This window comes from Panulirus ornatus, chromosome 15 (genome assembly GCF_036320965.1).
Source record: "Panulirus ornatus isolate Po-2019 chromosome 15, ASM3632096v1, whole genome shotgun sequence".
Lineage (NCBI taxonomy): Eukaryota > Metazoa > Arthropoda > Malacostraca > Decapoda > Palinuridae > Panulirus > Panulirus ornatus.
The window spans coordinates 22,986,903-23,013,313 of NC_092238.1; the positions used below are offsets into that span (position 1 = coordinate 22,986,903).

General features: G+C 42.4%; 1 protein-coding gene across 5 annotated transcripts in view; it reads right to left on the bottom strand.

The window, feature by feature from the left end:
• The window catches only part of LOC139753747 ((E3-independent) E2 ubiquitin-conjugating enzyme UBE2O), a 455,778-nt gene that overhangs the window by 321,957 nt on the left and 107,410 nt on the right, over window positions 1-26,411 (bottom strand). For all 5 annotated transcript variants that reach the window (XM_071670555.1, XM_071670557.1, XM_071670558.1 and 2 more), the window contains one exon: window positions 19,233-19,400. In XM_071670555.1, the coding sequence (XP_071526656.1) occupies window positions 19,233-19,400 (168 nt within the window). The remainder of the gene's footprint in view (window positions 1-19,232; window positions 19,401-26,411) is intronic.

Here is a 26,411-nt window from a genome sequence, read left to right on the forward strand (position 1 = left end):
TCAGTGGCCCAGTTTCTCTGTTCTAAACGCTACTCGCTAAAGCGGGATAATTGAACAGTTTGAAAAAATAAAAATATATGTGTTTGATGATAGAGTGGCAGATATAGGGTGTTTTGGTCCAGGTGGTGTGCAAAGTGAGAGGGTTAGGGAAAATGATTTGGTAAACAGAGAAGAGGTAGTAAAAGCTTTGCGGAAGATGAAAGCTGGCAAGGCAGCAGGTTTGGATGGTATTGCAGTGGAATTTATTAAAAAAGGGGGTGATGTATTATTGACTGTTGGTAAGGTTATTTAATGTATGTATGACTCATGGTGAGGTGCCTGAGGATTGGCGGAATGCGTGAATAGCGCCATTGTACAAAGGCAAAGGGGATAAGAGTGAGTGCTCAAATTACAGAGGTATAAGTTTGTTGAGTATTCCTGGTAAATTATATGGGAGGGTATTGATTGAGAGGGTGAAGGCATGTACAGAGCATCAGATTGGGGAAGAGCAGTGTGGTTTCAGAAGTGGTAGAGGATGTGTGGATCAGGTGTTTGCTTTGAAGAATGTATGTGAGAAATACTTAGAAAAGCAAATGGATTTGTATGTAGCATTTATGGATCTGGAGAAGGCATATGATAGAGTTGATAGAGATGCTCTGTGGAAGGTATTAAGAATATATGGTGTGGGAGGCAAGTTGTTAGAAGCAGTGAAAAAATTTTATCGAGGATGTAAGGCATGTGTACGTATAGGAAGTGAGGAAAGTGATTGGTTCTCAGTGAATGTAGGTTTGCGGCAGGGGTGTGTGATGTCTCCATGGTTGTTTAATTTGTTTATGGATGGGGTTGTTAGGGAGGTGAATGCAAGAGTTTTGGAAAGAGGGGCAAGTATGAAGTCTGTTGTGGATGAGAGAGCTTGGGAAGTGAGTCAGTTGTTGTTCGCTGATGATACAGCGCTGGTGGCTGATTCATGTGAGAAACTGCAGAAGCTGGTGACTGAGTTTGGTAAAGTGTGTGAAAGAAGAAAGTTAAGAGTAAATGATAATAAGAGCAAGGTTATTAGGTACAGTAGGGTTGAGGGTCAAGTCAATTGGGAGGTAAGTTTGAATGGAGAAAAACTGGAGGAAGTAAAGTGTTTTAGATATCTGGGAGTGGATCTGTCAGCGGATGGAACCATGGAAGCGGAAGTGGATCATAGGGTGGGGGAGGGGGCAAAAAATTCTGGGAGCCTTGAAGAATGTGTGGAAGTCGAGAACATTATCTCGGAAAGGCAAAAATGGGTATGTTTAAAGGAATAGTGGTTCCAACAATGTTGTATGGTTGCGAGGCGTGGGCTATGGATAGAGTTGTGCGCAGGAGGATGGATGTGCTGGAAATGAGATGTTTGAGGACAGTGTGTGGTGTGAGGTGGTTTGATCGAGTAACTAACATAAGGTAAGTGAGATGTGTGGAAATAAAAAGAGCGTGGTTGAGAGAGCAGAAGAGGGTGTTTTGAAATGGTTTGGGCACATGGAGAGAATGAGTGAGGAAAGATTGACCAAGAGGATATATGTGTCGGAGGTGGAGGGAACGAGGAGAAGTGGGAGACCAAATTGGAGTGGAAAGATGAGTGAAAAAGATTTTGTGTGATCGGGGCCTGAACATGCAGGAGGGTGAAAGGAGGGCAAGCAATAGAGTGAGTTGGATCGATGTGGTATACCGGGGTTGACGTGCTGTCAGTGGATTGAATCAGGGCATGTGAAGCGTCTGGGGTGGGCATGGAAAGCTGTGTAGGTATGTATATTTGCGTGTGTGGACGTATGTATATACATGTGTATGAGGGTGCGTTGGGCCATTTCTTTCGTCTGTTTCCTTGTGCTACCTCGCAAACGCGGGAGACAGCAGCAAAAAAAAAAAAAAAAAAAAATACATATATATTTTTTTTTTTTTTTTTTTTATACCTACACGTAACACATGCCTTACATCCTCGATAAAAACTTTTCACTGCTTCTAACAACTTGCCTCCCACACCATATATTCTTAATACCTTCCACAGAGCATCTCTATCAACTCTATCATATGCCTTCTCCAGATCCATAAAATCAAAAACAAATCCATCTACTTCTTTAAGTATTTCTCACATACATTCTTCACAGCAAACACCTGATCCACACATCCTCTACCACTTCTGAAACCACACTGCTCTTCCCCAATCTGATGCTCTGTAACCTGCCTTCACCCTCTCAATCAATACCCTCCCATATAATTTACCAGGAATACTCAACAAACTTATACCTCTGTAATTTGAGCACTCACTCTTATCCCCTTTGCCTTTGTACAATGGCACTATGCACGCATTCCGCCAATCCTCAGGCACCTCTCCATGAGTCATACATACATTAAATAACCTTACCAACCAGTCAACAATACAGTCACCCCCTTTTTTAATAAATTCCACTGCAATACCATCCAAACCTGCTGCCTTGCCGGCTTTCATCTTCCGCAAAGCTTTTACTACCTCTTCTCTGTTTACCAAATCATTTTCCCTAACCCTCTCACTTTGCACACCACCTCGACCCAAACCCCCTATATCCCCACTCTGTCATCAGACACATTCAACAAACCTTCAAAATACATATATATATATAATATATATATATATATATAATATATATTTTTTTTTTTATTATACTTTGTCGCTGTCTCCCGCGTTTGCGAGGTAGCGCAAGGAAACAGACGAAAGAAATGGCCCAACCCCCCCCCCATACACATGTATATACATACGTCCACACACGCAAATATACATACCTACACAGCTTTCCATGGTTTACCCCAGAGCTTCACATGCCTTGATTCCATCCACTGACAGCACGTCAACCCCGGTATACCACATCGCTCCAATTCACTCTATTCCTTGCCCTCCTTTCACCCTCCTGCATGTTCAGGCCCCGATCACACAAAATCTTTTTCACTCCATCTTTCCACCTCCAATTTGGTCTCCCTCTTCTCCTCGTTCCCTCCACCTCCGACACATATATCCTCTTGGTCAATCTTTCCTCACTCATTCTCTCCATGTGCCCAAACCACTTCAAAACACCCTCTTCTGCTCTCTCAACCACGCTCTTTTTATTTCCACACATCTCCCTTACCCTTACGTTACTTACTCGATCAAACCACCTCACACCACATATTGTCCTCAAACATCTCATTTCCAGCACATCCATCCTCCTGCGCACAACTCTATCCATAGCCCACGCCTCGCAACCATACAACATTCTTGGAACCACTATTCCTTCAAACATACCCATTTTTGCTTTCCGAGATAATGTTCTCGACTTCCACACATTCTTCAAGGCCCCCAGAATTTTCGCCCCCTCCCCCACCCTATGATCCACTTCCGCTTCCATGGTTCCATCCGCTGCCAGATCCACTCCCAGATATCTAAAACACTTCACTTCCTCCAGTTTTTCTCCATTCAAACTCACCTCCCAATTGACTTGACCCTCAACCCTACTGTACCTAATAACCTTGCTCTTATTCACATTTACTCGTAACTTTCTTCTTCCACACACTTTACCAAACTCAGTCACCAGCTTCTGCAGCAACTCGGGTCACGTCCTTCAAACGTGACCCGAGTTGCTTCCTCGAAGATGCATCGTACATACATCTCCCGCCTCCACGCCTCTTAAGCCTACAGGGAGATCATTTGGTGGTCGTCTTGGAAGGAGAGGCTTTCCATCGTATGCCCAAAATTGCTCCCGCAAGAATCTTGGGCCACGAGGGAGCGAGGGAGTCCTGGGTTCCACACATCCCGTCCTGCAGCTTCGGCACTGATGTTGCCGGCTGGATCGCAGGATTTCTTCCAATTACAACAAACTAGACAGCGCCACTCCAGGTCGACACGCAGATTGCAACACAAACCTCGCCAGGTGGTAGAGTTTCCCGCAGTGTATCGAGACAGACTTTCCCAGAACTTTTTTTTAAAGGGGAAGTAAATGTTTATAGTTGTGTTACTGGAGTGATAGTTTTCATACATGGTGTTTTGACAAGAAAATAGTGAAATTGGAGAAAAATGTAGCTTAGACATTGAAGCTTATTGATACAGTGGTTAAATTGATGAGAACTGCTATTGACATTTGTGTAAATAAATTATACATTTCCTTTTTCCATAGCCAGAGGTTGAACCATTATGTGACATTCATTTTTTCATTCATTTCAAGCTAGAAGTTTCAGTTTTCTAAATTGTTTCTTACATTTTTCATATGTATATATATGTATGTATGTGTGTGTGTTTATGTGCGTATGTATGTGTATGTGTGTGTATGTGTATATGTATATATATATGTATATTATCCCTGGGGATAGGGGTGAAAGAATACTTCCCACGTATTCCTCGCGTGTTGTAGAAAGCGACGAGAGGGGATGGGAGCGGGGGGCCAGAAATCCTCCCCTCCTTGTATTAACTTTCTAAAATGGGAAACAGAAGAACATCTTTTTATTCTCCCTAAAATTTAATGATACTCTCTCACCCCAACTCTCATTTGCCCTTTTTTTCACCTCTTGCACCTTTCTCTTGACCTCCTGTCTCTTTCTTTTATACGTCTCCCACTCAATTTCAATTTTTCCCTGCAATAATCGTCCAAATGCCTCTCTCTTCTCTTTCACTAATACTCTTACTTCTTCATCCCACCACTCACTACCCTTTCTAATCAACCCACCTCCCACTCTTCTCATGCCACAAGCATCTTTTGCACAAGCCATCACTGATTCCCTAAATACATCCCATTCCTCCCCCACTCCCCTTACTTCCATTGTTCTCACCTTTTTCCATTCTGTACTCAGTCTCTCCTGGTACTTCCTCACACAAGTCTCCTTCCCAAGCTCACTTACTCTCACCACCCTCTTCACCCCAACATTCACTCTTCTTTTCTGGAAACCCATACAAATCTTCAGCTTAGCCTCCACAAGATAATGATCAGACATCCCTCCATTTGCACCCCTCAGCACATTAACATCCAAAAGTCTCTCTTTCGCGCGCCTGTCAATTAACACGTAATCCAATAACGCTCTCTGGCCATCTCTCCTACTTACATAAGTATACTTATGTATATCTCGCTTTTTAAACCAGGTATTCCCAATCATCAGTCCTTTTTCAGCACATAAATCTACAAGCTCTTCACCATTTCCATTTACAACACTGAACACCCCATGTATACCAATTATTCCCTCAACTGCCACATTACTCACCTTTGCATTCAAATCACCCAACACTATAACCCGGTCTCGTGCATCAAAACCACTAACACACTCATTCAGCTGCTCCCAAAACACTTGCCTCTCATGATCTTTCTTCTCATGCCCAGGTGCATATGCACCAATAATCACCCATCTCTCTCCATCAAGTTTCAGTTTTACCCATATTAATCGAGAATTTACTTTCTTACATTCTATCACATACTTCCACAACTCCTGTTTCAGGAGTACTGCTACTCCTTCCCTTGCTCTTGTCCTCTCGCTAACCCCTGACTTTACTCCCAAGACATTCCCAAACCACTCTTCTCCTTTACCCTTGAGCTTCGTTTCACTCAGAGCCAAAACATCCAGGTTCCTTTCCTCAAACATACTACCTATCTCTCCTTTTTTCACATCTTGGTTACATCCACACACATTTAGGCACCCCAATCTGAGCCTTCGAGGAGGATGAGCACTCCCTGCGTGACTCCTTCTTCTGTTTCCCATTTTAGAAAGTTAAAAAAATACAAGGAGGGGAGGATTTCTGGCCCCCCGCTCCCGTCCCCCTCTAGTCGCTTTCTACGACATACGAGGAATGCGTGGGAAGTATTCTTTCACCCCTATCCCCAAGGATAATATACATATATATATATATATATATATATATATATATATATATATATATATATATATATATATATATATATATACACATGGAGATGGAGTGAGTATTTTGAAGGTTTGTTGAATGTGTTTGATGATAGAGTGGTAGATATAGGGTGTTTTGGTCCAGGTGGTGTGCAAAGTGAGAGGGTTAGGGAAAATGATTTGGTAAACAGAGAAGAGGTAGTGAAAGCTTTGCGGAAGATGAAAGCCGGCAAGGCAGCAGGTTTGGATGGTATTGCAGTGGAATTTATTAAAAAAGGGGGTGACTGTATTGTTGACTGGTTGGTAAGGTTATTTAATGTATGTATGACTCATGGTGAGGTGCCTGAGGATTGGCGGAATGCGTGAATAGCGCCATTGTACAAAGGCAAAGGGGATAAGAGTGAGTGCTCAAATTACAGAGGTATAAGTTTGTTGAGTATTCCTGGTAAATTATATGGGAGGGTATTGATTGAGAGGGTGAAGGCATGTACAGAGCACCAGATTGGGGAAGAGCACTGTGGTTTCAGAAGTGGTAGAGGATGTGTGGATCAGGTGTTTGCTTTCAAGAATGTATGTGAGAAATACTTAGAAAAGCAAATGGATTTGTATGTAGCATTTATGGATCTGGAGAAGGCATATGATAGAGTTGATAGAGATGCTCTGTGGAAGGTATTAAGAATATATGGTGTGGGAGGAAAGTTGTTAGAAGCAGTGAAAAGTTTTTATCGAGGATGTAAGGCATGTGTACGTGTAGGAAGAGAGGAAAGTGACTGGTTCTCAGTGAATGTAGGTTTGCTGCAGGGGTGTGTGATGTCTCCATGGTTGTTTAATTTGTTTATGGATGGGGTTGTTAGGGAGGTAAATGCAAGAGTTTTGGAAAGAGGGGCAAGTATGAAGTCTGTTGGGGATGAGAGAGCTTGGGAAGTGAGTCAGTTGTTGTTCGCTGATGATACAGCGCTGGTGGCTGATTCATGTGAGAAACTGCAGAAGCTGGTGACTGAGTTTGGTAAAGTGTGTGGAAGAAGAAAGTTAAGAGTAAATGTGAATAAGAGCAAGGTTATTAGGTACAGTAGGGTTGAGGGTCAAGTCAATTGGGAGGTGAGTTTGAATGGAGAAAAACTGGAGGAAGTGAAGTGTTTTAGATATCTGGGAGTGGATCTGGCAGCGGATGGAACCATGGAAGCGGAAGTGGATCATAGGGTGGGGGAGGGGGCGAAAATTCTGGGGGCCTTGAAGAATGTGTGGAAGTCGAGAACATTATCTCGGAAAGCAAAAATGGGTATGTTTGAAGGAATAGTGGTTCCAACAATGTTGTATGGTTGCGAGGCGTGGGCTATGGATAGAGTTGTGCGCAGGAGGATGGATGTGCTGGAAATGAGATGTTTGAGGACAATGTGTGGTGTGAGGTGGTTTGATCGAGTGAGTAACGTAAGGGTAAGAGAGATGTGTGGAAATAAAAAGAGCGTGGTTGAGAGAGCAGAAGAGGGTGTTTTGAAGTGGTTTGGGCACATGGAGAGAATGAGTGAGGAAAGATTGACCAAGAGGATATATGTGTTGGAGGTGGAGGGAACGAGGAGAAGAGGGAAACCAAATTGGAGGTGGAAAGATGGAGTGAAAAAGATTTTGTGTGATTGGGGCCTGAACGTGCAGGAGGGTGAAAGGAGGGCAAGGAATAGAGTGAATTGGAGCGATGCGGTATACCGGGGTTGACGTGCTGTCAGTGGATTGAATCAGGGCATGTGAAGCGTCTGGGGTAAACCATGGAAAGCTGTGTAGGTATGTATATTTGCGTGTGTGGACGTATGTATATACATGTGTATGGGGGGGGGTTGGGCCATTTCTTTCGTCTGTTTCCTTGCGCTACCTCGCAAACGCGGGAGACAGCGACAAAGTATAATAAAAAAAAAAAAAAATATACACATACACACACATACACACACACACACACGCACCCATACACACACATACATATATATACATGTGAAAAATGTAAGAAACAATTTAGAAAACTGAAACTTCTAGCTTGAAATGAAAAAATGAATGTCACATAATGGTTCAACCTCTGGCTATGGAAAAAGGAAATGTTTAATTTATTTACACAAACGTCAACAGTAGTTCTCATCAATTTAACCACTGTATCAATAAGCTTCAATGTCTAAGCTACATTTTTTCAATTTCACTATTTTCTTGTCAAAGCACCATGTATGAAAACTATCACTCCAGTAACACAACTATAAACATTTACTTCCCCTTTAAAAAAAGTTCTGGGGAAGTCTGTCTCGATACACTGCGGGACACTCTACCACTTGGCGAGGTTTGTGTTGCAATGGTTCTTGATTCACAAACGTAGTAGCATCACTGGTGGGCCAAGGTAGTTCCGTTGGCAACTGGGACATTTCCTCATCCCAGTTCTCAGTGAATGTAGGTTTGCGGCAGGGGTGTGTGATGTCTCCATGGTTGTTTAATTTGTTTATGGATGGGGTTGTTAGGGAGGTAAATGCAAGAGTTTTGGAAAGAGGGGCAAGGATGAAGTCTGTTGGGGATGAGAGAGCTTGGGAAGTGAGTCAGTTGTTGTTCGCTGATGATACAGCGCTGGTGGCTGATTCATGTGAGAAACTGCAGAAGCTGGTGACTGAGTTTGGTAAAGTGTGTGAAAGAAGAAAGTTAAGAGTAAATGTTAATAAGAGCAAGGTTATTAGGTACAGTAGGGTTGAGGGTCAAGTCAATTGGGAGGTGAGTTTGAATGGAGAAAAACTGGAGGAAGTGAAGTGTTTTAGATATCTGGGAGTGGATCTGGCAGCGGATGGAACCATGGAAGCGGAAGTGGATCATAGGGTGGGGGAGGGGGCGAAAATTCTGGGAGCCTTGAAGAATGTGTGGAAGTCGAGAACATTATCTCGGAAAGCAAAAATGGGTATGTTTGAAGGAATAGTGGTTCCAACAATGTTGTATGGTTGCGAGGCGTGGACTATGGATAGAGTTGTGCGCAGGAGGATGGATGTGCTGGAAATGAGATGTTTGAGGACAATGTGTGGTGTGAGGTGGTTTGATCGAGTAAGTAACGTAAGGGTAAGAGAGATGTGTGGAAATAAAAAGAGCGTGGTTGAGAGAGCAGAAGAGGGTGTTTTGAAATGGTTTGGTCACATGGAGAGAATGAGTGAGGAAAGATTGACCAAGAGGATATATGTGTCGGAGATGGAGGGAACGAGGAGAAGAGGGAGACCAAATTGGAGGTGGAAAGATGGAGTGAAAAAGATTTTGTGTGATCGGGGCCTGAACATGCAGGAGGGTGAAAGGAGGGCAAGGAATAGAGTGAATTGGAGCGATGTGGTATACCGGGGTTGACGTGCTGTCAGTGGATTGAATCAAGGCATGTGAAGCGTCTGGGGTAAACCATGGAAAGCTGTGTAGGTATGTATATTTGCGTGTGTGGACGTATGTATATACATGTGTATGAGGGTGGGTTGGGCCATTTCTTTCGTCTGTTTCCTTGCGCTACCTCGCAAACACGGGAGACAGCGACAAAGCAAAAAATACGTGGGAAGTATTCTTTCTCCCCTATCCCCAGGGATATATATATATATATATATATATATATATATATATATATATATATATATATATATATATATATATATATATATATTTTTTTTTTTTTTTTTTTTATACTTTGTCGCTGTCTCCCGCGTTTGCGAGGTAGCGCAAGGAAACAGACGAAAGAAATGGCCCAACCCACCCTCATACACATGTATATACATGTATATACATGGGAGGGTATTGATTGAGAGGGTGAAGGCATGTACAGAGCATCAGATTGGGGAAGAGCAGTGTGGTTTCAGAAGTGGTAGAGGATGTGTGGATCAGGTGTTTGCTTTGAAGAATGTATGTGAGAAATACTTAGAAAAGCAAATGGATTTGTATGTAGCATTTATGGATCTGGAGAAGGCATATGATAGAGTTGATAGAGATGCTCTGTGGAAGGTATTAAGAATATATATATATATATATATATATATATTTTTTTTTTTTTTTTTTTTTTTTTCAAACTATTCGCCATTTCCCGCATTAGCGAGGTAGCGTTAAGAACAGATGCCTGGGCCTTTGAGGGAATACCCTCACCTGGCCCAATTCTCTGTTCCTTCTTTTGGAAAAAAAAAAAAAAAAAAAAAAAAAAAAAAAAAAAAAACCGAGAGGGGAGGATTTCCAGCCCCCCGCTCCCTCCCCTTTTAGTCGCCTTCTACGACACGCAGGGAATACGTGGGAAGTATTCTTAATCCCCTATCCCCAGGGATAATATATATATATATATATATATATATATATATATATATATATATATATATATATATATATATATATATTTCTTTCTTTCATACTATTCGCCATTTCCCGCATTAGCGAGGTAGCGTTGAGAACAGAGGACTGGGCCCTTGAGGGAATATCCTCACTTGGGCCCCTTCTCTGTTCCCTCTTTTGGAAAATTAAAAAAAAAAGTGAGAGGGGAGGATTTCCAGCCCCCCGCTCCCTCCCCTTTTAGTCGCCTTCTACGACACGCAGGGAACACGTGGGAAGTATTCTTTCTCCCCTATCCCCATATATATATATATATATATATATATGCTTTTGCTTTGCTTTGTCGCTGTCTCCCACGTTTGCGAGGTAGGGCAAGGAAACAGACGAAAGAAATGGCCCAACCCACCCCCATACCGATGTATATACATACACGTCCACACATGCAAATATACATATCTATACATCTTAATGTACACATATATATACACACACAGACACATACATACATACATATAAACCCATGCACACAATTCACACTGTCTGCCTTCACTCACCCCCACCGCCACCCCACCATACATGGAATACCATCCCCCTCCCCCCCCATGTGTGCGAGGCAGCACCAGGAAAAGACAACAAAGGCCCCACTCGTTCACACTCAGTCTCCAGCTGGAGGTGAGATGTTTGAGGACAATGTGTGGTGTGAGGTGGTTTGATCGAGTAAGTAACGTAAGGGTAAGAGAGATGTGTGGAAATAAAAAGAGCGTGGTTGAGAGAGCAGAAGAGGGTGTTTTGAAATGGTTTGGGCACATGGAGAGAATGAGTGAGGAAAGATTGACCAAGAGGATATATGTGTCGGAGGTGGAGGGAACGAGGAGAAGAGGGAGACCAAATTGGAGGTGGAAAGATGGAGTGAAAAAGATTTTGTGTGATCGGGGCCTGAACATGCAGGAGGGTGAAAGGAGGGCAAGGAATAGAGTGAATTGGAGCGATGTGGTATACAGGGGTTGACGTGCTGTCAGTGGAGTGAATCAAGGCATGTGAAGCGTCTGGGGTAAACCATGGAAAGCTGTGTAGGTATGTATATTTGCGTGTGTGGACGTGTGTATGTACATGTGTATGGGGGGGGGTTGGGCCATTTCTTTCGTCTGTTTCCTTGCGCTACCTCGCAAACGCAGGAGGCAGCGACAGGGTATAAAAAAAAAAAAAAAAAAAAATTATCATTATTATTATAATATATATATATATATATATATATATATATATATATATTTTTTCATCCCTGGGGATAGGGGAGAAAGAATACTTCCCACGTATTCCCTGCGTGTCATAGAAGGCGACTAAAAGGGGAGGGAGCGGGGGGCTGGAAATCCCCCCCCCTCTCAATTTTTTAATTTTCCAAAAGAAGGAACAGAGAAGGGGGCCAGGTGAGGATACTCCCTCAGTGGCCCAGTTCTCTGTTCTTAACGCTACCTCGCTAACGCGGGAAATGGCGAATAGTTTGAAAAAAAAAAATATATGTGTTTGATGATAGAGTGGCAGATATAGGGTGTTTTGGTCCAGGTGGTGTGCAAAGTGAGAGGGTTAGGGAAAATGATTTGGTAAACAGAGAAGAGGTAGTAAAAGCTTTGCGGAAGATGAAAGCTGGCAAGGCAGCAGGTTTGGATCGTATTGCAGTGGAATTTATTAAAAAAGGGGGTGACTGTATTATTGACTGTTGGTAAGGTTATTTAATGTATGTATGACTCATGGAGAGGTGCCTGAGGATTGGCGGAATGCGTGCATAGTGCCATTGTACAAAGGCAAAGAGGATAAGAGTGAGTGCTCAAATTACAGAGGTATAAGTTTGTTGAGTATTCCTGGTAAATTATATGGGAGGGTATTGATTGAGAGGGTGAAGGCATGTACAGAGCATCAGATTGGGGAAGAGCAGTGTGGTTTCAGAAGTGGTAGAGGATGTGTGGATCAGGTGTTTGCTTTGAAGAATGTATGTGAGAAATACTTAGAAAAGCAAATGGATTTGTATGTAGCATTTATGGATCTGGAGAAGGCATATGATAAGACTTGATAGAGATGCTCTGTGGAAGGTATTAAGAATATATGGTGTGGGAGGCAAGTTGTTAGAAGCAGTGAAAAGTTTTTATCGAGGATGTAAGGCATGTGTACGTATAGGAAGTGAGGAAAGTGATTGGTTCTCAGTGAATGTAGGTTTGCGGCAGGGGTGTGTGATGTCTCCATGGTTGTTTAATTTGTTTATGGATGGGGTTGTTAGGGAGGTGAATGCAAGAGTTTTGGAAAGAGGGGCAAGTATGAAGTCTGTTGTGGATGAGAGAGCTTGGGAAGTGAGTCAGTTGTTGTTCGCTGATGATACAGCGCTGGTGGCTGATTCATGTGAGAAACTGCAGAAGCTGGTGACTGAGTTTGGTAAAGTGTGTGAAAGAAGAAAGTTAAGAGTAAATGATAATAAGAGCAAGGTTATTAGGTACAGCAGGGTTGAAGGTCAAGTCAATTGGGAGGTAAGTTTGAATGGAGAAAAACTGGAGGAAGTAAAGTGTTTTAGATATCTGGGAGTGGATCTGGCAGCGGATGGAACCATGGAAGCGGAAGTGGATCATAGGGTGGGGGAGGGGGCAAAAAATTCTGGGAGCCTTGAAGAATGTGTGGAAGTCGAGAACATTATCTCGGAAAGCAAAAATGGGTATGTTTAAAGGAATAGTGGTTCCAACAATGTTGTATGGTTGCGAGGCGTGGGCTATGGATAGAGTTGTGCGCAGGAGGATGGATGTGCTGGAAATGAGATGTTTGAGGACAGTGTGTGGTGTGAGGTGGTTTGATCGAGTAACTAACATAAGGGTAAGTGAGATGTGTGGAAATAAAAAGAGCGTGGTTGAGAGAGCAGAAGAGGGTGTTTTGAAATGGTTTGGGCACATGGAGAGAATGAGTGAGGAAAGATTGACCAAGAGGATATATGTGTCGGAGGTGGAGGGAACGAGGAGAAGTGGGAGACCAAATTGGAGGTGGAAAGATGGAGAGAAAAAGATTTTGTGTGATCGGGGCCTGGACATGCAGGAGGGTGAAAGGAGGGCAAGCAATAGAGTGAGTTGGATCGATGTGGTATACCGGGGTTGACGTGCTGTCAGTGGATTGAATCAGGGCATGTGAAGCGTCTGGGGTGGGCCATGGAAAGCTGTGTAGGTATGTATATTTGCGTGTGTGGACGTATGTATATACATGTGTATGAGGGTGCGTTGGGCCATTTCTTTCGTCTGTTTCCTTGTGCTACCTCGCAAACGCGGGAGACAGCAGCAAAAAAAAAAAAAAAAAAAAATACATATATATTTTTTTTTTTTTCTTTTTTTTATACCTACACGTACACATGCCTTACATCCTCGATAAAAACTTTTCACTGCTTCTAACAACTTGCCTCCCACACCATATATTCTTAATACCTTCCACAGAGCATCTCTATCAACTCTATCATATGCCTTCTCCAGATCCATAAATGCTACATACAAATCCATTTGCTTTTCTAAGTATTTCTCACATACATTCTTCACAGCAAACACCTGATCCACACATCCTCTACCACTTCTGAAACCACACTGCTCTTCCCCAATCTGATGCTCTGTACCTGCCTTCACCCTCTCAATCAATACCCTCCCATATAATTTACCAGGAATACTCAACAAACTTATACCTCTGTAATTTGAGCACTCACTCTTATCCCCTTTGCCTTTGTACAATGGCACTATGCACGCATTCCGCCAATCCTCAGGCACCTCACCATGAGTCATACATACATTAAATAACCTTACCAACCAGTCAACAATACAGTCACCCCCTTTTTTAATAAATTCCACTGCAATACCATCCAAACCTGCTGCCTTGCCGGCTTTCATCTTCCGCAAAGCTTTTACTACCTCTTCTCTGTTTACCAAATCATTTTCCCTAACCCTCTCACTTTGCACACCACCTCGACCCAAACACCCTATATCTGCCACTCTGTCATCAGACACATTCAACAAACCTTCAAAATACATATATATATATATATATATATATATATATATATTTTTTTTTTTTATTATACTTTGTCGCTGTCTCCCACGTTTGCGAGGTAGCGCAAGGAAACGGACGAAAGAAATGGCCCAACCCCCCCATACGCATGTATATACATACGTCCACACACGCAAATATACATACCTACACAGCTTTCCATGGTTTACCCCAGACGCTTCACATGCCTTGATTCCATCCACTGACAGCACGTCAACCCCGGTATACCACATCGCTCCAATTCACTCTATTCCTTGCCCTCCTTTCACCCTCCTGCATGTTCAGGCCCCGATCACACAAAATCTTTTTCACTCCATCTTTCCACCTCCAATTTGGTCTCCCTCTTCTCCTTGCTCCCTCCACCTCCGACACATATATCCTCTTGGTCAATCTTTCCTCACTCATCCTCTCCATGTGCCCAAACCACTTCAAAACACCCTCTTCTGCTCTCTCAACCACGCTCTTTTTATTTCCACACATCTCTCTTACCCTTACGTTACTCACTCGATCAAACCACCTCACACCACACATTGTCCTCAAACATCTCATTTCCAGCACATCCATCCTCCTGCGCACAACTCTATCCATAGCCCACGCCTCGCAACCATACAACATTGTTGGAACCACTATTCCTTCAAACATACCCATTTTTGCTCTCCGAGATAATGTTCTCGACTTCCACACATTCTTCAAGGCCCCCCAGAATTTTCGCCCCCTCCCCCACCCTATGATCCACTTCCGCTTCCATGGTTCCATCCGCTGCCAGATCCACTCCCAGATATCTAAAACACTTCACTTCCTCCAGTTTTTCTCCGTTCAAACTCACCTCCCAATTGACTTGACCCTCAACCCTACTGTACCTAATAACCTTGCTCTTATTCACATTTACTCTTAACTTTCTTCTTCCACACACTTTACCAAACTCAGTCACCAGCTTCTGCAGTTTCTCACATGAATCAGCCACCAGCGCTGTATCATCAGCGAACAACAACTGACTCACTTCCCAAGCTCTCTCATCCCCAACAGACTTCATACTTGCCCCTCTTTCCAAAACTCTTGCATTTACCTCCCTTACAACCCCATCCATAAACAAATTAAACAACCATGGAGACATCACACACCCCTGCCGCAAACCTACATTCACTGAGAACCAATCACTCTCCTCTCTTCCTACACGTACACATGCCTTACATCCTTTTTTTTTTGCTTTGTCGCTGTCTCCCGCGTTTGCGAGGTAGCGCAAGGAAACAGACGAAAGAAATGGCCCAACCCACCCCCATACACATGTATATACATACATGTATATACATATATATGGTTTATATATGGTTGTTTAATTTGTTTATGGATGGGGTTGTTAGGGAGGTAAATGCAAGAGTCTTGGAAAGAGGGGCAAGTATGAAGTCTGTTGGGGATGAGAGAGCTTGGGAAGTGAGTCAGTTGTTGTTCGCTGATGATACAGCGCTGGTGGCGGATTCATGTGAGAAACTGCAGAAGCTGGTGACTGAGTTTGGTAAAGTGTGTGGAAGAAGAAAGTTAAGAGTAAATGTGAATAAGAGCAAGGTTATTAGGTACAGTAGGGTTGAGGGTCAAGTCAATTGGGAGGTGAGTTTGTATGGTGAAAAACTGGAGGAAGTGAAGTGTTTTAGATATCTGGGAGTGGATCTGTCAGCGGATGGAACCATGGAAGCGGAAGTGGATCATAGGGTGGGGGAGGGGGCGAAAATTTTGGGAGCCTTGAAAAATGTGTGGAAGTCGAGAACATTATCCCGGAAAGCAAAAATGGGTATGTTTGAAGGAATAGTAGTTCCAACAATGTTGTATGGTTGCAAGGCGTGGGCTATGGATAGAGTTGTGCGCAGGAGGATGGATGTGCTGGAAATGAGATGTTTGAGGATAATGTGTGGTGTGAGGTGGTTTGATCGAGTAAGTAACGTAAGGGTAAGAGAGATGTGTGGAAATAAAAAGAGCGTGGTTGAGAGAGCAGAAGAGGGTGTTTTAAAATGGTTTGGGCACATGGAGAGAATGAGTGAGGAAAGATTGACCAAGAGGATATATGTGTCGGAGGTGGAGGGAACGAGGAGAAGAGGGAGACCAAATTGGAGGTGGAAAGATGGAGTGAAAAAGATTTTGTGTGATCGGGGCCTGAACATGCAGGAGGGTGAAAGGAGGGCAAGGAATAGAGTGAATTGGAGCGATGTGGTATACAGGGGTTGACGTGCTGTCAGTGGATTGAATCAAGGCATGTGAAGCGTCCGGGGTAAACCATGGAAAGCTGTGTAGGTATGTATATTTGTGTGTGTGGACGTGTGTATGTACATGTGTATGGGGGGGGTTGGGCCATTTCTTTCGTCTGTTTCCTTGCGCTACCTCGCAAACGCGGGAGACAGCGACAAAGTATAAAAAAAAAAAAAAAAAAAAAAAAAAAAATATATATATATATATATATATATATATATATATATATATATATATATACATGTATACGTTGAAATGTAGAGGTATGTATATGTGCGTGTGTAGGCGTGTATGCATATACACGTGTATGTGGGTGGGTTGGGCCATTCTTTCGTCTATTTCCTTGTGCTACCTCGCTAACGTGGGAGACAGCGACAGAATATAACATACAAAAAAATATCTCTCTTACCCTTTCATTACTTACTTGATCAATTACTTATACTAATTCATGTACACTGCCTGCAATATAAGCAGCCACTTCAAATATGGAATAATTTTCAAAGCTACAGAGGCAAAAAGAAGCTTAAAAAGTTTATTGTTATCAAAGAAAATTTAAGTTGACTATAAAGTTTTGTTAGACGACGAATGACGTTTGAAGTAAGTGCAGGCATGTAGGTGTCAACTGTATGGACTCTTTTTTTTTTTTTTTTTTTTTTATACTTTGTCGCTGTCTCCCGCGTTTGCGAGGTAGCGCAAGGAAACAGACGAAAGAAATGGCCCAACCCCCCCCCCCCATACACATGTACATACACACGTCCAGACACGCAAATATACATACCTACACAGCTTTCCATGGTTTACCCCAGACGCTTCACATGCCTTGCTTCAATCCACTGACAGCACGTCAACCCCTGTATACCACATGACTCCAATTCACTCTATTTCTTGCCCTCCTTTCACCCTCCTGCATGTTCAGGCCCCGATCACACAAAATCTTTTTCACTCCATCTTTCCACCTCCAATTTGGTCTCCCTCTTCTCCTCGTTCCCTCCACCTCCGACACATATATCCTCTTGGTCAATCTCTCCTCACTCATTCTCTCCATGTGCCCAAACCATTTCAAAACACCCTCTTCTGCTCTCTCGACCACGCTCTTTTTATTTCCACACATCTCTCTTACCCTTACGTTACTTACTCGATCAAACCACCTCACACCACACATTGTCCTCAAACATCTCATTTCCAGCACATCCATCCTCCTGCGCACATCTCTATCCATAGCCCACGCCTCGCAACCATACAGCATTGTTGGAACCACTATTCCCTCAAACATACCCATTTTTGCTTTCCGAGATAATGTTCTCGACTTCCACACATTTTTCAAGGCTCATCCTGTAAATAATTCTTAGCTGACAACTTTCATTATTCTGTAGATCATTATTTGCCAGTTTGAGTAATTTTTTGTAATTCATTTTGTCTAGCTTTATTTTACATGACTCAAAGAAAACATAGGTATATTCGACATTAGGGGTTCAAATGGCTTACACTTGGCATCAGCGCATTATATGAACTTTCAGATCATCAGTTTAACATTTTCATATTTATCAGCCATGATGTGTTTTGCATAGGTCACTATATTTTGGGAGATACAAGATCAATCAAATACTATTCCTGAAATGTTATACCACAAACCTCTTGTTTCATTCTATTTCTGGCTAAGGAAACATTTGACGATGAAAAAATGGTGGGAAACTAGAAAGAAGTGTGCCAAAGTCTGCCAACAACACAACTTACTCCCCGTCATTTAAAGGTTTGTGGCTGTTCATTTCACGCCTACTTCCTCCAATGTGATGACATTATGAAAACCTTTCATTACTCAATTGAAAATTTTTTGAAAGGTAATTGGTAGTGGTACCCAGTGTTGATATTTGCTAAGGATCTCTGTCTCTTGTGTGTGTCTTATGTATAGCATGTAAACCATCATATGGACTCAGATTCAGCTTGAAAATAAACTAATGGAGACTGCTGGCTGTTCTATTTCTGCCTTTAGTCGTATGATGTAAAGGACATGACAGGTGTCATAAAGAAGTAAGGTACAGCATTTACAGAGCAGGTGGATGAGCCAGTTATAACAATTGTCAGATTTTCAAGTCTAACCAACAGTAATTATGTGTGACAATCACAAAATATCAAGAAATATTCTAGATATATCCTAATCAATGCAGTTCCTTGATCCGTGTATCTGTAAGTAAACCAAAAGATGGCAATAAAAAGTAGGATAGGCTATCAAAGAAGCCTTACTGGTAATGGGTCACCCCCTTTTGGTCGAAAATATTCCCGCGGCGGCCAGTCATTGTTGCCTGGTAACCAAAGTGACTCCCTACTCCACACGTACCCTTCACCTGTTTGTGTCCACCAGTACCAGATAAGCTTTGTGTCCACCCAACTATCAGATCTGAGTGAACAAGGTATAAGAGCACAAACATGTGTGAAGTGAAACGGGATCACCATGGAGGAAGTGGAGGGATGGAGTAAAAGACACTTTTAGTGTTTGTGGACTGAACATGCAAGGAGCACAAGGGATAAAGCAAATTGGAGCAATATGGTTTACAGGGGATGACATGCTATTCATGGCCTGAAACAAGGCAAATGAAGCAGTTGGGGAAACCTAGTAATGGCCTATGGGGCCTAGTTCTGAATAGGGAGCTCTGGCTTCGGTGCATTATGCAAGATTGCACGAGAACAGATGTAAGGAGAGAAGGCCATTCTTTGTGTCTGCTGTTGGCACTACCTTGCTAATGCTAGAAACAGCAAACATGTGAGATGGAATATATTTAAAAATGAAAGGAATTAAGTATATTCCACATACTTACCTAGAGATCCAGTAGATGCCCCACTACTGACAGATGCTGTATCAGAGCAGTCATCAGTATCAATGTCAATAAAGCCATCACTATCTGCCAGGTCTTCTTCTTTGGAGTTCTCCAAAGGAACACCTCCTACAGCACCTTGAACATCTTGGATAGCTGCCACATCAGCTTCTATAAAAAAAAAAATATATAAATCAACTATACAACCCCAGGACACAAGGCATTGCTACATTCAGTAGCAGGAAAAGGACGCATGCTTTTGGAGGAAGAAGTTCTTTGACAAGGCTGTACTCTTCTTGCATCAATTAATGATGATACAACTAGCCAAAGGTGACTTTTCAATCATAAAATAACCAAATGCTGGCTCAGTCCAGTGAAACCTGAGTGTACATATATGCATCAAGTCTCCTACTCACAAACAACCAACTTATGAAAATCTAGTTAAATGAACTAAACACCATACTACATTAATGATGAACACAGGTGTGTTGTAACATATCAAAAGACAGGTACCAAAATATTAGTGATAAATCAATTCCTGTAACATAATAGCAAAATTTTCCACATTCGGGAGATATGAGACCATACACAAGAAAAACGCATAAAATCATATTCTACGTGTAACATAAACAATGGATACTGAAAATGATATTCAAACAACAAAAATAATAAACAACAAGGACAAAAATAACAGACATATCTATCTGTTGCACACATATTTCTTAAAGATCCGGAATAGGCTAGGTATGTTCGTTTTCCCTTTGTTTCTTCTGTATATTCATAAATAATCATTAGTTCAAACACTATGCAAGAACCAACTAACAAGGCCTGAGTAGAAAAAAATTAAAAATAACAATCTACCTTGTTTTTCGTTGTGTATACGACAAAAGCTTTGAATAGAAGAATAAGAACTCCAGGACAGACTAGGTAAAATTTTTCCTATATTTTCTCTGAATTTGTAGATACTTATCAATTCATGCAGTAATTAAGAACCAAATTTTGAGTCATATAGAAAAAAAATCTTTTATTCTTATCTATCATACTTGATTGTCATCTCCAGCATCAGTGAGGTAGTGCCAGGAAACAAACGAACAACCCATCCACTCATATTCATATTTATTTATTTACATTTATATTTATTTTGCTTTGTCGCTGTCTCCCGCATTTGCGAGGTAGCGCAAGGAAACAGACGAAAGAAATGGCCCAACCCACCCCCATACCCAATGTATACACACACACGTCCACACACGCAAATATACATACCTATACATCTCAATGTACACATATATATACATACACAGACACATACATATATACCCATGTACACAATTCACACTGTCTGCCCCCATTCACTCCCATCGCCACCTCGCCACACATGGAATACCTTCCCCCTCCCCCCTCATGTGTGCGAGGTAGCACTAGGAAAAGACAACAAAGGCCCCATTCGTTCACACTCAGTCTCTAGCTGCCACGCAATGATGCCCAAAACCACAGCTCCCTTTCCACATCAAGGCCCCACACAACTTTCCATGGTTTACCCCAGACGCTTCACATGCCCTGATTCAATCCACTGACAGCACGTCAACCCAGGTATACCACATCGATCCAATTCACTCTATTCCTTGCCCTCCTTTCACCCTCCTGCATGTTCAGGCCCCGATCACACAAAATCTTTTTCACTCCATCTTTCAACCTCCAATTTGGTCTCCCACTTCTCCTCATTCCCTCCACCTCCGAAACATACATCCTCTTGGTCAATCTTTCCTCACTCATTCTCTCCATGTGCCCAAACCATTACAAAACACCCTCTTCTGCTCTCTCAACCACGCTCTTTTTATTTCCACACATCTCTCTTACCCTTACATTACTTACTCGATCAAACCACCTCACACCACACATTGTCCTCAAACATCTCATTTCCAGCACATCCATCCTCCTGCGCACAACTCTATCCATAGCCCACGCCTCGCAACCATACAACATTGTTGGAACCACTATTCCTTCAAACATACCCATTTTTGCTTTCCGAGATAATGTTCTCGACTTCCACACATTCTTCAAGGCTCCCAGGATTTTCGCCACCTCCGCTTCCATGGTTCCATCCGCTGCCAGATCCACTCCCAGATATCTAAAACACTTTACTTCCTCCAGTTTTTTTCTCCATTCAAACTTACCTCCCAATTTACTTGACCCTCAACCCTACTGTACCTAATAACCTTGCTCTTATTCACATTTACTCTTAACTTTCTTCTTTCACACACTTTACCAAACTCAGTCACCAGCTTCTGCAGTTTCTCACATGAATCAGCCACCAGTGCTGTATCATCAGCGAACAACAACTGACTCACTTCCCAAGCTCTCTCATCCACAACAGACTTCATACTTGCCCCTCTTTCCAAAACTCTTGCATTCACCTCCCTAACAACCCCATCCATAAACAAATTAAACAGCCATGGAGACATCACACACCCCTGCCGCAAAACTACATTCACTGAGAACCAATCACTTTCCTCTCTTCCTACACGTACACATGCCTTACATCCTATATAAAAATTTTTCACTGCTTCTAACAACTTGCCTCCCACACCATATATTCTTAATACCTTCCACAGAGCATCTCTATCAACTCTATCATATGCCTTCTCCAGATCCATAAATGCTACATACAAATCCATTTGCTTTTCTAAGTATTTCTCACATACATTCTTAACAGCAAACACCTGATCCACACATCCTCTACCACTTCTGAAATCACACTGCTCTTCCCCAATCTGATGCTCTGTACATGCCTTCACCCTCTCAATCAATACCCTCCCATATAATTTACCAGGAATACTCAACAAACTTATACCTCTGTAATTTGAGCACTCACTCTTATCCCCTTTGCCTTTGTACAATGGCACTATGCACGCATTACGCCAATCCTCAGGCACCTCACCATGAGTCATACATACATTAAATAACCTTACCAACCAGTCAACAATACAATCACCCCCTTTTTTAATAAATTCCACTGCAATACCATCCAAACCTGCTGCCTTGCCGGCTTTCATCTTCCGCAAAGCTTTTACTACCTCTTCTCTGTTTACCAAATCATTTTCCCTAACCCTCTCACTTTGCACACCACCTCGACCAAAACACCCTATATCTGCCACTCTATCATCAAACACATTCAACAAACCTTCAAAATACTCACTCCATCTCCTTCTCACATCACCACTACTTGTTATTACCTCCCCATTTGCGCCCTTCACTGAAGTTCCCATTTGCTCCCTTGTCTTACGCACTTTATTTACCTCCTTCCAGAACATCTTTTTATTCTCCCTAAAATTTAATGATACTCTCTCACCCCAACTCTCATTTGCCCTCTTTTTCACCTCTTGCACCTTTCTCTTGACCTCCTGTCTCTTTCTTTTATACATCTCCCACTCAATTGCATTTTTTCCCTGCAAAAATTGTCCAAATGCCTCTCTCTTCTCTTTCACTAATAATCTTACTTCTTCATCCCACCACTCACTACCCTTTCTAATCTGCCCACCTCCCACTCTTCTCATGCCACAAGCATCTTTAGTGCACTCCATCACTGATTCCCTAAATACATCCCATTCTTCCCCCACTCCCCTTACTTTCATTGTTCTCACCTTTTTCCATTCTTTACTCAGTCTCTCCTGGTACTTCCTCACACAAGTCTCCTCCCCAAGCTCACTTACTCTCACCACTCTCTTCACCCCAACATTCACTCTTCTTTTCTGAAAACCCACACAAATCTTCACCTTCACCTACACAAGATAATGATCAGACATCCCTCCAGTTGCACCTCTCAGCACATTAACATCCAAAAGTCTCTCTTTCGCGCGCCTGTCAATTTACACGTATAACGCTCTCTGGCCATCTCTCCTACTTACATACATATACTTATGTATATCTCGCTTTTTAAACCAGGTATTCCCAATCACCAGTCCTTTTTCAGCACATAAATCTACAAGCTCTTCACCATTTCCATTTCCAACACTGAACACCCCATATATACCAATTATTCCCTCAACTGCCACATTACTCACCTTTGCATTCAAATCACCCATCACTCATATTCATATATATATATATATATATATATATATATATATAAATACATTCCTATGAGTGCACAGGGAAAATGAAACATGATAAGTTCCCAAGTGCACTTTCATGTAATAATCACATCAGGGGAGACAGGAGAGAGATAATTCAGTTGATATAAACATGTGATTGTCTTGGACAGTCACATGTTTACCAAATGACGTCCTAGCTACTTCTCTTTGTTGCATATCAACTGATTGTTATTTCTCTCGTGTCTCCCCTGATGATGTGATCATTACACGAAAATGCACTTGGGAACTTATCATATTTCATTGTCCCCATGGAATCATAGGAATATACTTGATCATGTGCAAAATTGTGATCCTTTCCAACATAAACATACATTTAATATTATTTACTTTTTTTTCATTATTTTACTTTATCGCTGTCTCCCACATTAGCGAGGTAGCACAAGGAAACAGACAAAAGAATGGCCCAACCCACCCACATACACATGTATATACATACATATCCACACGCACATATACATACCTATACGTCTCAACGTATACATATATATATATATATACACACAGACATACATATATACACATGCACATGATTCATACTGTCTGCCTTTATTCATTCCATCGCCATCCCGCCACACATGAAATAACAACCCCCTCCCCCCGCTTGTGCACAAGGTAGCACTAGGAAAAGACAACAAAGGGCACATTCGTTCACACTCAGTCTCTAGCTGTTATGTATAATGCACTGTTCACACTCAGTCTCTAGCTGTCATGTATAATGCAACGAAACCACAGCTCCCTTTCCACATCCAGGCCACACAGAACTTTCCATAGTTTACCCCAGATGCTTCACATGCCCTGGTTCAATCCAATGACAGCACGTCGACTCCGGTATACCACATCGTTTCAATTCATTCTATTCCTTGCACGCCTTTCACCCTCCTGCATATTCAGGCCCTGATCACTCAAAATCTTTTCCACTCCATCTTTCCACCTCCAATTTGGTCTCCCACTTCTCCTCCTTCCCTCCACCTCTGACACATATATCCTCTTGGTCAATCTTTCCTCACTCATTCTCTCCATGTGCCCAAATCATTTCAAAACACCCTCTTCTGCTCTCTCAACCACACTCTTTTTATTACCACACATCTCTCTTAGGGCGCAAATGGGGAGGTGATAACAAGTAGTGGTGATGTGAGAAGGAGATGGAGTGAGTATTTTGAAGGTTTGTTAAATGTGTTTGATGATAGAGTGACAGATATAGGGTGTTTTGGTCGAGGTGGTGTGCAAAGTGCGAGGGTTAGGGAAAATGAGTTGGTAAACAGAGAAGAGGTAGTAAAAGCTTTGCGGAAGATGAAAGCCGGCAAGCAGCAGGTTTGGATGGTATTGCAGTGGAATTTATTAAAAAAGGGGGTGACTGTATTGTTGACTGGTTGGTAAGGTTATTTAATGTATGTATGACTCATGGTGAGGTGCCTGAGGATTGGCGGAATGCGTGCATAGTGCCACTGTACAAAGGCAAAGGGGATAAGAGTGAGTGCTCACATTACAGAGGTATAAATTTGTTGAGTATTCCTGGCAAATTATATGGGAGGGTATTGATTGAGAGGGTGAAGGCATGTACAGAGCATCAGATTGGGGAAGAGCAGTGTGGTTTCAGAAGTGGTAGAGGATGTGTGGATCAGGTGTTTGCTTTGAAGAATGTATGTGAGAAATACTTAGAAAAGCAAATGGATTTGTATGTAGCATTTATGGATCTGGAGAAGGCATATGATAGACTTGATAGAGATGGTCTGTGGAAGGTATTAAGAATATATGGTGTGGGAGGCAAGTTGTTAGAAGCAGTGAAAAGTTTTTATCGAGGATGTAAGGCATGTGTACGTGTAGGAAGAGAGGAAAGTGATTGGTTCTCAGTGAATGTAGGTTTGCGGCAGGGGTGTGTGATGTCTCCATGGTTGTTTAATTTGTTTATGGATGGGGTTGTTAGGGAGGTGAATGCAAGAGTTTTGGAAAGAGGGGCAAGTATGAAGTCTGTTGGGGATGAGAGAGCTTGGGAAGTGAGTCAGTTGTTGTTCGCTGATGATACAGCGCTGGTGGCTGATTCATGTGAGAAACTGCAGAAGCTGGTGACTGAGTTTGGTAAAGTGTGTGAAAGAAGAAAGTTAAGAGTAAATGTGAATAAGAGCAAGGTTATTAGGTACAATAGGGTTGAGGGTCAATTCAATTGGGAGGCGAGTTTGAATGGAGAAAAACTGGAGGAAGTGAAGTGTTTTAGATATCTGGGAGTGGATCTGGCAGCGGATGGAACCATGGAAGTGGAAGTGGATCATGGGGGGGGGGGGGGAATTCTGGGAGCCTTGAAGAATGTGTGGAAGTCGAGAACATTATCTCGGAAAGCAAAAATGGGTATGTTTGAAGGAATAGTGGTTCCAACAATGTTGTATGGTTGCGAGGCGTGGACTATGGATAGAGTTGTGCGCAGGAGGATGGATGTGCTGGAAATGAGATGTTTGAGGGCAATGTGTGGTGTGAGGTGGTTTGATCGAGTAAGTAACGCAAGGGTAAGAGAGATGTGTGGAAATAAAAAGAGCGTGGTTGAGAGAGCAGAAGAGGGTGTTTTGAAATGGTTTGGTCACATGGAGAGAATGAGTGAGGAAAGATTGACCAAGAGGATATATGTGTCGGAGGTGGAGGGAACGTGGAGAAGAGGGAGACCAAATTGGAGGTGGAAAGATGGAGTGAAAAAGATTTTGTGTGATTGGGGCCTGAACATGCAGGAGGGTGAAAGGAGGGCAAAGAATAGAGTGAATTGGAGCGATGTGGTATACCGGGGTTGACGTGCTGTCAGTGGATTGAATCAAGGCATGTGTATGGGGGTGGGTTGGGCCATTTCTTTTGTCTGTTTCCTTGCGCTACCTCGCAAACGAGGGAGACAGCGACAAAGCAAAAAAAAAAAAAAAAAAATCTCTCTTAATCTATTGTTACTTACTCGATCAAACCACCTCACACCACATAATGTCCTCAAACATCTCATTTCCAGCACATCCACCCTCCTCCGCACAACTCTATCTACAGCCCATGCCTCGCAACCATA